The sequence below is a fragment of the Ornithorhynchus anatinus genome, chromosome 12 (assembly GCF_004115215.2).
Source record: "Ornithorhynchus anatinus isolate Pmale09 chromosome 12, mOrnAna1.pri.v4, whole genome shotgun sequence".
NCBI classification, from domain to species: Eukaryota; Metazoa; Chordata; class Mammalia; order Monotremata; family Ornithorhynchidae; genus Ornithorhynchus; species Ornithorhynchus anatinus.
This window is the reverse complement of record NC_041739.1, coordinates 21,568,045-21,582,444: the sequence shown is the minus strand read 5'-3', so window position 1 is coordinate 21,582,444 and position 14,400 is coordinate 21,568,045. Positions and strand designations below refer to the sequence as shown.

General features: G+C 42.4%; 1 protein-coding gene across 4 annotated transcripts in view; it reads right to left on the bottom strand.

Moving 5' to 3' along the window:
• Nucleotides 1-14,400, bottom strand: part of SH3D19 (SH3 domain containing 19) — a 117,086-nt gene that overhangs the window by 49,096 nt on the left and 53,590 nt on the right. For all 4 annotated transcript variants that reach the window (XM_029076373.2, XM_029076369.2, XM_029076370.1 and 1 more), the window contains exon 3: nucleotides 5,337-5,377. In XM_029076373.2, the coding sequence (XP_028932206.1) occupies nucleotides 5,337-5,377 (41 nt within the window). The remainder of the gene's footprint in view (nucleotides 1-5,336; nucleotides 5,378-14,400) is intronic.

Here is a 14,400-nt window from a genome sequence, read left to right as displayed (position 1 = left end):
TTTCTGTTAGGCCCACGTGGAGCCCAGAATCACAGCTTCTAGGTCAGCGCCGAACCAGCAGCGGGTGTAAGCCCACTGTGGGCAGGAATGTGACTGTTTATTGTTATATTGTACTCTCCCAAGCGCTTAGTACAGTGCTCTGCCCACAGTAAGCACTCAGTAAATGAGTGAATGACTAAATGCATGAATGAAAGTGAGCTAGACCCTGGCACTGCTGGGGGTGTGGAGTGTGTCTGTTCTGGAAATCTAGTTCCCAGAGCAGCAAAAGGCCATGCCCATGTGGTTGCTCCCTAAACACTGTGCTACTCAAAAAGAAAAGCAGTGTGGCTTAGTGGATACAGCACAAGGCAGCATGGCTCAGTGGAAAGAGCACGGGGTTTGGAGTCAGGGGTCATGAGTTCGAATCCCAGCTCTGCCACTTGTCGGCTGTGTGACTGTGGGCAAGTCACTTAACTTCTCTGTGCCTCAGTTCCCTCATCTGTAAAATGGGGATTAAGACTGTGAGCCCCACGTGGGACAACCTGATTCCCCTGTGTCTACCCCAGCGCTTAGAACAGTGCTCGGCACATAGTAAGCGCTTAACAAATACCAACATTATTACAAGGCAGGGAAGGACCTGGGTTCTAGTCCTGGCTCCGCCACCTGCCTGCTGTGTGACCTTGGGCGAGTCACTTCACTTCTCTGCCCCTCAGTTCCCTTATCTTTAATATGGGGATTAAGACTGTGAACCCCACCTGGGGCATGGCCTGGGTCCAACTTGATTACCGTGCATCTACCCCAGCACTTAGGAAAGTGCCTGGGACATAGTCAGCACTTAATAAATAGCATAAAAAAAGAGAGGGGTTGTGAGGGGCAAAGGGAAGGGGGATGTCGAATCGGACACGGTTTGGCTCACTCAGGCCAAATCCGCAAGCTTGGGACTCGTTGGCCTGCCAGGACGTCTTGGGACGGTCCATGCATCTTTTGCAGCTCTTACCCTGGAAACAAGATCCTGCCTCCTTCTTCTCCTGGCTGAGTCCACACTAAACTTAGACTGACCCTGGGCTCCTGGACTCTGCAATGAGTCCCCCTCTAGACTGGAGGCTCCCAGTGGGCAGGAATCAGGCCTACCGACATTACTGTATTGTGCTTTCCCAAGCACTTAATACAGTGTTCTGCCCATAGTAGCATTCAATAAATACCAATGATTGATTGATTGAGGGAACTGAGAATTTTTGGTCTATGTAGAGGGCTGCTATGTGGTTCTAACTATGGTTCACTAGGAGCTGAACTGGTCTGAAATTAGTCTAGAATGCTTCCTTAATAGGGCCTATTATTAAATATATTTAACAGAGGTTATGTACATGAACCAATTGACAATCTTGGAAATATTAAAATTTGTTTTGAGGTTAAAGCCAAGTCGAATACATTGTTTTTGTAATTTCAGCTGAAAAGCATCCTTGGGGTCATATGTTATGAGCTAAGTGCTTCAAAAAGTATGGAGGTATTTGCACCAAGATGTCCTTTCAATCAATTAATGGTGATTCTTGAGTGCTTACTGTGTGCAGAGCACTGTACTAAGCACTTGGGAGAGTACAATATAACGGACGTGGTCGACATGTTTCCTGCCCACAATGACCTTATGATTTCCTCCTCTAGGCTGAAATTTACAATGCTTTCACTTCACTTAAATAATAGTAATAATAATAACAATGATGTTATTTGTTAAGCGCTTACCATGTACCAAGCACTGTTTTAAGCATCGAGTGAGATACAAGCTAAGACAAGCTAATCAGGTTAAATACAATAACTTAGACAGTTTTTTCAACTGCTGCCACATAAAGCTCACTGTGGGCAGGGAATGTGTTGGTTTATTGTTATACTGCACTCTCCCAAACACTTAATACAGTGCTTTGCATACAGTAAACGTTCAATAAATATTAGTGAATGAATGAATTAATGAAGCTCTAAGGTAGGCCCTGGAATTTAAATTATTTGCCATCTTAGATGTCGTATGTATGTGCGTGCACGCAGGCATTTCCAAGTCTAAATGGCATGCTTGCTCATGAAATAAATGATGATGATAGTCAGAGCCAGTACCTCATAAACCCAAAGAAGCTGGGAAACCTTGAGTAGACAGTCGAAACATTCAGCTTGTGTGGGTATATTGGTGTTTCTGTTCAAAAGGTCAGGCCGAGGCCCTGGAGAAAAAATGTCCCAAGGAGTTGCCAGCTTTAAAAATCAATAGCTTGAAAAACAAACTCCAAGCTCACAAGAGTTTCAAAAGTAAATAGGGAAGCAAGTGGAAAGAGGCCATACTGAACTAGCCCCTCTGTAACAACCCAAGAAGCAGAGCCCACAGCAAATTTAGACCCCCATTGCTTTTCCCATCCCCACAACTCCCTTCTTGCCTTTTTCCCATTTCAGGCCCTTTGGTAACATTCTTCCTTCATCTCCCTTTCGTTTGTCATTATAGAGTCTATTGTTTTCATAGAAGGACTCTTGAGTCTTTTATAATGAATTGTCTCAACACAAGACCGTAACAGATGCTGTGATTGCCTCACTCTCCAGGCAGTTTCACAGTAACAGGGATATATGGCCAAAGGATGTGCATACCGGAAAAAGATGATGGTAAAAACTAATTGGAAATAGGGATGGATTCAGACAATTGTAAGTTTTGATATATGAAGGTAATTAGATTTTGGGACTATGGACAGGAAAATGACCAACTTCATTCCACAGCTTAATTTTTTTTCATTACCTAGGCCATCCTTGATTAATCGGCTTTCTACAGGACATGATCCAACAGAAGAGATTAGTTTTGTTGGGGAACGGATGGTGATGAGCCTGGCACTTCCCACTGACTGTCTGGACTTTCCCCCTAAATCCTGTAGTACAATAAAGCAGCGTGGCTCAGTGGAAAGAGCACGGGCTTTGGAGTCAGGGCTCATGAGTTCGAATCCCAGCTCTGCCACTTGTCGGCTGTGTGACTGTGGGCAAGTCACTTAACTTCTCTGGGCCTCAGTTCCCTCATCTGTAAAATGGGGATTAAGACTGTGAGCCCCACGTGGGACAACCTGATTCCCCTATGTCTACCCCAGCGCTTAGAACAGTGCTCGGCACATAGTAAGTGCTTAACAAATACCAACATTATTATTATTATTAATAAAAATAATAATTATGGTATTTGTTATGTGCTTACTATGTGTCAGGCACTGTACTAAGCGCTGGGGTGGATATAAGCAAATAGGGCTGGGTGTAGACCCTGTAGACTCTTACAGTCTCAATCCCCATTTTACAGATGAGGTAACTGAAGCACAGAGAAGTGAAGTGACTTGCTCAAGGTCACACATTAGACAAGTGGCAGAGCTGGGATTAGAACCCATGACCTTTTGACTCCTAGGCCTGTGGTCTATCCACTGTGCCAACTAACCAACTAACCCATGACTATTATTTTCATTTTATCAAAGCTCCAGTGAAATATTGCAGCAGGTTTAGAAAAATCTGACATTTAAGTAGGTTCTAAATCTCTCAGTGGGGTGGGTCTAGTTTAGGATCTCTCCCTGGGCCAAGCCTGATCCTCCCGAGTAGTTTTGGATTTCATTTTCCACCTTGAGGCTCCCAGACACTCCAGAGTCACAGTGGCTTTCAAAGTCCTGGTCTGGTCTGAATTCTGGAGATACCTCCATGATTCAAAGTCATCACTTTTCTGATTCTAAAGCAAATTCCCTGCAAAATGGCCATGGACCACTGTGGGTCCTCTCAAGGGTCATTGCAGTCCTGACTCAACCCCCAGCCACTAGAGCAGTTTGAGGGTGGAATGGAGAGAGGTGGCCTAAATTCAACCTCAATTTTGGTTCCTAGGCAACTCCTCATCCCCAATTAGCAAAAACGGTTAGCCAGTGTGTGTCCTGGAGCTCGCAAGTGAAAATGCCTTACAGAAGGATCAGAAAGGAAGCACGGCTTCTCTCTAACCTTGCCACATGGGGCCCAGCTCAAGCAGCGGTAGGAAATCTCTGCTCGCCAGCCCATGCATAGGGGCTGTTTTCTTCTTTTTTAAATGTTATTTGTTGAGCGTTTACTATGTGCCAAGCACTGTTCTAAGTGCTGGGGTAGATACAGGTAAATCCGGATGGACAGAGTCCATGTCCACATGGAGCTCACAATCTTAATCCCCGTTTTCACAGATAAGGGAACTGAGGCACCGAGAAGCCAAGTGATTTGTCACAAAGCAGGCAAGTGGCAGAGCTAGGACTAGAACCTAGGTCTTTGCTACTGTCTTCCTTTCCTCCAGGCCATGATGCTGGGTAAAACTGGCACTGGTAACAAAGACTTTTTCATCCGCTCAAATCTGAATTCCCTTGACCATCCTCTCGATCTCCTCCCTAATCAAGGATCCTGAACAAGAAGGGTAAAAGAATGGAGACCATGTTCTCAAAATGACAGCTGGGAACACTGAGAAAGAAAAGGCTTGTGTAGCAAATTCCTGCCTCACATTTTCCCAGATCCTTAGGTTCATAATAAATACCACATAAGAGAGGAACTGAAAATAAGTTGCATACTTCAAGTGGGAGGTGGCTTCCAAACTCCCATGCTCAGTACATAAAATACAATAGCAATGAATAAGTAGTAGTCTATTCTTTACGACAGGCTGCCTGCCTCCTATTTAGCTAAAAGACCTTCAAATACAGTATTGTGCTTCCTCTGATAAACTAAAGAGTTGAAACTTAATAATACAAAGAATATGTCAAAGCTTCAATTAAGGACAGCAGAAGAAAAAGAAATAAAATGCCAAAGGTAGACAGTCATTCTAGAAGGGATTGCAATTTACGGTGATTTTCATGTAACAGAAACAGAGGACTGTGTTTATGTGTTTCTAGGCCCAAAAGAATAAATTGTGGGCATTAAAGAAATGTATTACAGATGGATGAGAACTAAAAGAGGGAAGGACAAAACATTAAAAAAAAAGATAAAATGTTATACATTCATTTCCCTCACCCATAAGTAATTGGTCCCTCTAAAACCCAGAGCTAAGCCAAAATAATACATTCAGCTGAAAAACAAACTTACAATAATCCAGCAATTCAAATAAAATTTAAAAAAAATTATATAAAGCTGGTTTAGCAAATGAAAGGAAGCCTAAAATGAAGAATAAGAAACTGATCCAGTCTGAAAAATGATTAATGACTTCAGAGGTACTTAGTACAGTGCTCTGCACATAGTAAATGCTCAATAAAAACTATTGATTGATTGATATAAGTTTCTTTGTTCAGCTACCTCTACTCACAAATTACAGGTATTTGGTAGTAACCTAGTGGCAATTTATTATTCGATTCAAGGGTGAAAAACAGACTTACTTCTCTTGATGGCAGCTTTGATGGATGACAAGGGTCCTTGGCTTGAAAAGAGACAGCAAAGTAAAACAGTAAGTATAACAGAATCTATTGACAAATATCAATTATTTCCTGCAAAATTCACATGCCACTCAACAGATGTAATGTCTTTAATCATCCTCCCTGCCTGACCTGCAAAACACAAAAGAAAGAGCTACGTTGGATTTTGATTCTGAGATGGTTTTTAGGGAGAACAGGAAGGCGAAACAAATGTAGACATTGCAAGACTACAAAACTTTGCTTCAAACTGCTGACCTATCCACCCACACCCTATTTCTCTTAATGGAAATCAGGACACCAATTGAGAATTGTACAGCAATTACAATCTAGATGTTTTCCCAAACTCTGTTTTCCCACATTGTCTTCTTTTAGGTTTGGTGTTTAAGTTCCTATTCTTTTTTCTCTGACAAGAACCCTAGACATAACATATTACCAATAGAGCCCATGCAAATTGACATCCCAAAATTTTATTAATAATAATAATGGTAATTTTTAGGTACTTACTGTGTGCCAGGCACTGTACTAAGTGCTGGGGGTGATTCAAGCAAATTGAGTTGAACAAAGTCCTTGTCCCATGTGGGGGTTGCATTCTTAATCCCCATTTTTCAGATGAGGTTATTGAGACACAGAGGAAGTGAAGTCACTTGCCCAAGGTCACAGAACAGACAAGTGGCGGAGCCGGGATTAGAACTCACGTCCTCTGATTCCCAAGCCTGTGCTCTTTCCATTAAGCCACGCTGCTTCTCTCCATGACCATCTAACTCCCAGGCCTGTGTTCTATCCACTACAGCATGTGCTTCTAAACAGTTGAAAGTCCCCATCCAAACTGACAGAGAAGGAGCAGGAAGAGGAAAGATATTATTTTATTATTAATAATAATAATGGCATTTGTTAAGTGCTGACTATATGCCAAACATTGTTGTAAGTACTGGGGTAGATACAAGATAATCAGGTCGCCCTATGTGGGGTTCACAGTCTTAATCACCATTTTACAAATGAGGTAATTGAGGCACAGAGATGTTAAGTGGGTTGCCCAAAGTCACACATCAAACAAGTAGCAGAGCCTGGATCACAACTCACTTCCACTGACTCCCAAGCCCGTGTTCTTTCCAGTAAGCCTCGCTGCTTCTCCCCTCTCTAGACTGCAAGCTCCTTTTGGGCAGGAATCATTTCTATCAACTACACTGTACTGTACTTTCCCAAGTGCCTAGTACAGTACTGGGCACACAGTAAGCACTCAATAAATTCCATCGATGGACTGTTTGGAAGGAAAGGGGTGGTAGCAAATCTGGCAAGATTTGGACCTCATGGACCTCAGTGGGAGCTGCAACTGGGGCGACTTCAGCTGTAGTGAAGAATACGAGAACCACACAGTGCCAGCAGCAAGAACTGTATGGGAGCAGCGGTGGCCACCGCCAGGGCAGACTAGCCCAGAGGACCGTGGAGACTGGCATGAGAGCGCCCTAGCTCTAGGGAGACCTGGCTTTGAGAGACCTTCCTTTTAGATCAAGCTGAGTATAGAATTTTTTAGCCATGGTTTAGAAAATGATATATTCCTGGGAATTTGTTGACACAAGTGAAGAAGAACAAAATTAAGGCTCTGCTTGGCTGCTAGATCACTGGTTTTCTCAGAAAGAATGAATGAGACTTATGATGCCTTCTACCGATTTGATCTAAAGGAATCCGGACAAATCCTTATTGCCCATAGTCGGGTGAGAGCCGTGTAAGGATGTGAGAACAACAGCTGTTCACTTTAAAAGGTGAGTAACTTCTTCAACAAGATAGACTAAATCCCCAGGAGGTGGTGAAGATAAGCTCAAAGAAATCTCAGATATAGAGAGAAGCAAAACACTTTAATCTAATGCCATAAATGTTTCTGGCAGTAGAAAGCCAAGTTCCTCAGTGAGAATATCCTCTGAAAGAGCAGATTTGTTTTTTTTCAGAATTAAAAAAAGCCAGTGTCAGATAATTACATAGCTTTTTTTTAATAACAGGAAGAGGTATAAAAATGAAGAGTTTTGGATATGTGTAACTGAGAAAGCAAATAATAATAATAATAATAGTCATAATAGTATTTGTTAATGCTTACTATGTGTCAGACACTATTCTGAGTGTTGGGGTAGATACAGATAATCAGGTTGGGTGTCACCCCTGCCCCACAAGGGGCTCACGGTTTTAATCCCCATTTTACAGAAGAGGTAGCTGAGGCAAGGAGAAGTGAAGTGACTTGCCCAAGGTCACCCAGCAGACACGTGGCAGAGCCGGGATTAGAACTTCTCCACAGACTACTACTTTTCACATGATAAAAAGGGAGCAGTTCTGAACATAACAGAGTCATTGTGTGTAGTGTCTAGAACCCATCAATGTCCTTCAGTTGAGCTCTGCATGGATCTGAACTACAGCCCTAGGTCACGCCAAGTCGACAAGAATGGAAGCTGGCTTTGTGGACACGATCCTGGTGCCCCATTACACCAACCCTTGGAGACGGGGAGGTCACCATGTGCTGGAGAAGGCACTGATGCATCTGCATCACACTTTCACCCATTCGGTTGTTGCACTAATCTATTGGGACACAATCCCAAGCGGCTCCTAGGGATGCAAAAACATTTTGAGTGTTGGGATAGTGAACTCCAAAACAGAACACTAGGCAGTTCTGGTATCACTTGGGTAAGATCTAGATCTTTCCTGAGATGCCATCCAGGCTCTGTCCCGCATTCACTCATTCATTCAGATCTGCATCGATTTGTGTTCCTTTGAACTTCTACCGTGTGCATACCACTGAACAAAATACCTGAGAGAACAGTATAAGAATAAGACAGGGTCCTTGCTCTCGAGGAGCAACCAATTTAATAGATACACATAAATCGGGTACCTTCTCTAGAAACAGAAGAAAAAAGAGCACCAGTGAAAATAGGAAGAGTATAGAAAAATAAATGAATTGAGTAAAATTGGTTGTCCTACTATGCAAGGGTTATGTTTTTGAAGGAGCAGGGAATGCATCTGTTCATTGTTGTATTGTGCTCTCCCAAGCGCTTAGTACAATGCTCTGGACACAGTAAGCACTCAATAAATATGACTGAATGAATGAATAAATGAAAATGTGCATTGTAGTAGGTGCCCCATGGCCAACATCATGCACACGATGTTTCTTCCAACACTGATCATCTTCCATCCAGATAAACACACACTGTCAGAAAAACACTGCTGAATTTCCTAACAGCTTCATAGCTAAAATGTGAACTGAAAACACATGTTTTGGAAGAACTGTGTGCCCAGAAACTGATACATAACTAGGCGCTACATATAGTGGCCAGGATTAAAAGACCAACAGATGTGGAGAGTATCTGGGGAGCACCCACGGAGAGGGTGGGTTTCAGGAGTACAGGGAAGGTTGGGGACTACCCTGCAGTAGAAAAAGCCCAGAATCCAGAGGGAATTTGGTGTCAGACCAGGAATTTAGAGGCCCAGAAATGTTGTTGGCCTTTTTTAAAAGTCACAATAAAGTAGCCCTCTGAGTCTTGCTGTAACAATTAAAATCTTTGCAAATGTGGCAATAACATCAGAAATCGTGATTTCCAAAGAGAAATCATCCCTTTGCTTCTGTGCCAGAGTCAGCTCTCCTAGTTTAGGGACTCTTCAGTCCTAAAATCAAACCCTACCCACCCTCCTTGCCGGGCCTGGCAGCGCCTCACGGCTCCCAATTCTGCTGACACTGGAAATGTGGGGTTGGGGAGGGGGACCGAGGACAGCGGGGGAGGGAGTAGAAAAGGAAATAGGATGGCAATAAGGAAGCAACATAAACATACAAAATAACCATTTTGACAAAGTTTTTTCCCCCCCATTTGCGATGGATTTTTGAGAGATTAGGGTGTGGGGACATGAGGAAAATATGACTTCATAGGGCTTTCCCATCAACTGCTGCATCTTGCTAACACTACATTCTTAGATGGGTGACAGAGGAAGTTGGAACCCAGAGATTAATGAATAATCAATTAATGGTATTTGAGTGCTTGTGGGCAGAGCATTTAAGCCCTTGGGAGAGTACAATACAATGGAGTTGGTAGACATGATCCCTATCCACAAAGAGCTTCAATCCAGAGGGAGAGGCATACATTAAAGTAAATTTTATAGATATACAAAGTGCTGTGGGGCTGAGAGTGGGATGAATATCAAGTGCTTAAAGGGTAAAGATCACTACTTATACAGGTATAAGTGATGCAGAAGGGAGAGGAAGAAGAAAAAAAGGGCTTAGGCATAGAAGGCCTCTTGGAGGGGATGTGTTTTTTAATAAGGTGGAGAGAGAGGTGGTCTGTCAGATATTTTTGTATGGTAGTTGTAAAGTGCATACTATGTGCCAGGCACTAAGCACAAGATATCAAGTTGGATACGGTCCATGTCCCCCATGGGGCTCACAGTTTTAATCCCCATTTTACAGCTAAGGTAACGAAGGCACAGAGAAGTGAAGTGCTTTGCCCAAGGTCACACGGCAGACAAGATGCAAAATTGGGATTAGAACCTAGGTCCATCTGACTCCCAGGCCCATTCTCTATCCACTAAACCACTCTGCTTCTCAAGGGGGAGAAGGAGAAAGGAGTTTCAAGCTGGAAGAAGGACTTGGGCAAGGGATCAGTGGAGATATAAATGAGATTGAAGTACTTTAAGTAGGTTGGCATTAGAGGACTGAAGTGTGGGAGCTGAGTTGTAGTGGAACATCAGGGAGGTAAGGTAGGAGGGAGTGAGCTGATTGAGTGCTTTAAAGTCAACAGTAGGAAGCTTCTGTTTCATGTGGAGATGGATGGACAACCACCAGAGGTTCTTGAGAAGTGGGAAGACATGGACTGAAAGTTTTTTTAGAACAATCATCTGGGAGGCAGAGTTAAGAAAAGTCTGAAGTAGGGAGAGGCAGGAAGCAGGGAGGTTAGCAAGAAGGCTGATGCAATAGGCAAGGCAGGAAGTGATGAGTGCTTGAATTAGCATGGTAGCAGCTTGGTTGGAAGGAAATGGTAGAGTCTAGAGATGTTGGAAAGGTAGAAATGACAGAATTTAGTGACAGACTGAGCATGTGGGATGAGAGAGATGAGTAGAGGAAAATGCCAAAGTTATGGGCTTGTGAGATAGGAAGCAGAGTGGCTCAGTGGAAAGAACCCGAGCTTGGGAGTCAGAGGTCATGGGTTTGAATCCCGGCTCCGCCACTTGTCAGCTGTCTGACTGTGGGCAAGTCACAACTTCTCTAGGCCTAAATTCCGTCATCTGTAAAATGGGGATTAACTGTGAGGCTCACGTGGGACAACTTGATTACCCTGTATCTACCTCAGCGCTTAGAACAGTGCTCAGCACATAGTAAGTGCTTAACAAATACCAGCATTATTATAGGGAAGACGGTGGAGTTGTCTACAACAATGAGGAAGACAAGGGGAGGACAGGGTTAGGATGGGAAGATGAGGACTTTTCTTTTGGACATGTTAAGATACTGATTGCACAGTCAAATAAAGATGTCCTAAAGGCAGGAGGAAATGTGAGACTGCAGAGGAGAAAGGTGAGGGCTGGAGAGGTAGATTTTGGAATTATCCATGTAGAGATGACAGTTGAAGCTGTGGGAGTAAATGAGTTCTCCATGGGAGCGAATACAGATGGAGACCTAGAAAAGAGATTTGAGAGACTCCCATTGTTAGAGGTTAAGTGTCTTTCCCAATGTCACAAAGTGGATCAAGACCAGAATCCAAGTTTCTTGACAGACAGCCAATGTCCTTTCCAGTAGAGTCCTGTTGAATGCCTGCCCGGCACTTCCCACCTCGGTCCACTTTGGCCACAACTCTTAGCAGGCTGCAGTTCTTGGCTCCCAGGCTGAACTCAGGTTTTACTGGGGCAAGTGGGGGTGTGAGGAGAACAGAGGGTTTATCTTTGTGCCATTGTGTTCTGTTCCCTGTTTCCCACCCCTAGTATTGATTTCCTTTATCTTACCAAGTTACAAAAAAAAAAAAAAGAATTGGTGATTATTTTGCAATTATCTGTAAGGCCGGAATTAGAAATGAGGGGAAAATGACTCAGAAAGAGTATGTAAGGAGAAAAATCTTTACCTCTCAAATCTCGAAATAAAGGAACAAAGAAAAAATGATTCTCAACAAATTGGAGTCCCACTGTTGAGAGGCCAAGAGAAAAGTTGAAAATGTGTTAAAAGTTGCAAATTTGGTGAGGTTTAGCCTGGTTGTTTTTTTTTTGTACTTTTTTACTAGAGATGCTACCAAGAATCAAAAATGACAAATATGAACTTCACTTCTCCTTTCTACTCTCCAGTGGAGATGCTGAAAGTAGCAGGAAGAAAATCAGGAGATGAAAAAGAGATTTGGATATTTAATCCACAATCCACTTATTCATCCTGAACTATAGAGAATGGTTAAAAGTTTGCCCAAAGAGTTCTGGTTTTTCCAAAGTTTACGTTAAAATTAGGAAGGTAATAGGAGGAGCTATTCAACTCAAATGTCAGTGGAAATAGTAAGCTCCTTGCGGGAGGGAAAGGGTCTAACCAATTCTGTGATAGTGTACTCTCCCAATCGCTTAGTAGAGTGCTCTGCACACTGTAAGCATTCAATAAATACCATTGATTGAGTGATTGAAATAGGAAACCCAGGTCAAAAACAGCATAGATGAAAGGAAATAGAGAAGAGTCAACCTTCACACTGGTAAATTTTAACTGGAAAATCACCTGAGTATATGCTGTATACTAACTCTGATCCTGGGAAAAACCTTTATGGCCTAGTTGCCTATGGCCTATTATGCAGTCTATTTCCTCATCAAAGCTGACTGCAAGCTTTTACATTCTCCTGTCATTCTCCTGGTTTGTGATTTATGCTTGTACCTGTCAATTTCTCTAATTCCACAGGGGTTGCTCCCGACCGCTGTTTCCTTAAAGTTGGAATTTTCCCCTTTGGAAAGGGGGCAGATAAAGTTGAATTAACTAAAGATTCTTATAATTTATTTCTCATGATAAACTAATTACAACACCAAATCAGGTCACTTAAGAAAATCTAACCTCTTTCAGGTTTTGGATGAAGTCTCATTTAAATAGATGAAAATGGATTTCCTTAAAGCAGAGTAAGCACTGATACATTTTAAAAATTATACCCATTTCTTTCAGTAACTCTCCCATTTTCTCCATCACTGTAGACAACACCACTATCTTCCCTCTCTCACAAGTCTGTAACCTTGGCATTATTATTTTTTATGGTATTTGTTAAGCACTTACTATGTGCCACACACTGTTCTAAGTACTGGGGTAGATAGAAGTTAATCAGGTTGAACACAGTCCATGCCCCACATGGGGCTTACAGGCTTAAACCCCATTTTACAATGAGGTATCTGAGGCACACAGAAGTTAAGTGACTTTCCCAAGGTCACACAGCAGACAAGTGGTGGACCTGGAATTAAAAACCAAGTCCTTCTGACTCTGTGGTCCATGATCTGGGCACTAGGCCTCACTGCTTTGACTCATCTTTCATATTCAATGTGTCACTAAATCCTGTTGGTTTTGCCTTCACAACATTGCTAAAAACCTGCCTTCTCCTCTCTGTTCAAACTGCTTCTATGCTGATCCAAACACTTATCATATCCAGCCTTGACTTCTGCATCAACTTCCTTGCTGACCTCCCAGCCTCCTGTTTCTCCCCCATTCCAGTCTATACTTCACTCTTCTCCCAGATTAGTTTTCTAAAAAACTACCCAGCTCACATCTCCCCACTCCTCAAGAAACTCCAGTGGTTGCCCATCTAACTACCCAAACAGAAATTCCTTTCCAATTTTTTTAAAGCACTCAGTCAGCTCACCACCTCTTACCTTACCTGATTGCTGATTGCCTACTACATCCCAATTTACCCAATTCACTCCCCTAACCCCACCTAGTCTCTCCACCTCAATCTTGTCTATCTTGCTGTTGACCCCTTGCCCAAGTCCTGCTTCTGGCCTGGAACTCCCTCCCTTTTCCTATATGACAGTCCACCACTCTCCCCTCCTTCTAAACCTTATTAAAATCACATCTCCAAGAGGCCTTCCCCAACTAAACCCTCTCCCTCTTGTGTTGTCCATGATCTAACTCAGATCTGAACACCTTAAGTACTTGATGTTCCCCCCACACTCCACCCCACAGCAATTTATATACATAGCCATAATTTATTTTAATGTCTCTCTCTCCTCTCCAGACTGAAAGCTTTTGGTGGGCAGGGAATGTGTCTACCAACTCTATTGTACTCTCCCAAGCGCTTTAATACAGTGCTTTGTGCTCTAAGTGCTCATTAAATATGACTGATTAATCGTTTTGACAAACCAGCAGATGCCAGGACTGTGTCTGTTTAATTTACTCTGAACATCAGAATAGTACAGTGACCACAAAATGGTCATTATTTTTTGAAGATTATGCTGCTTCTTAAATATAGAATGATTTCACGGGACAACAAACCAACGTCTTACATTTAGTCCCTTTTCATGAAAAGACCATTTCATTTTCTATGTTTACTCACGTCTGAGTCTAAAATCTGCTTTCATGCACAGAAATGAGTTACAAAAAGCAGTAGCATTAAACAAAATTAAATGCTCATGCTTATCATCCTATGTTAACTGATAGGTGTGGGTTATAAACTGTGCAGAAAGTCAAAACAAGTCAAAGAATACTCTGCCATGGATGTAAATAAAAATACATGTATCAAAATCTTCATTAGGTTCCGTAGAGTCCGATGTAACACATTGTTATTTTGGGGAAAAGGGAAACTCAAAGCACTGAAGTAATAAATGTTCTTATAGTTGTAAGCAGTTATAAAACACAAAAAACACTCCCACAGTTCCGGAGATCTAATGTCTAATGAGCTTTCTCAGCCTGGAGGACTGGCAAGGCTGACTGTTTTTTTCTGAGAGAATATCATGATTTACAGTATAGTGAATGAAAGAGTTATTGTGATAGTACTGTAATGACTTTTCACTGAAATAAAAACACAAAAATCAAGTTCCTGGATGCCTTAAATCAACAAGCCTCACTGAATTT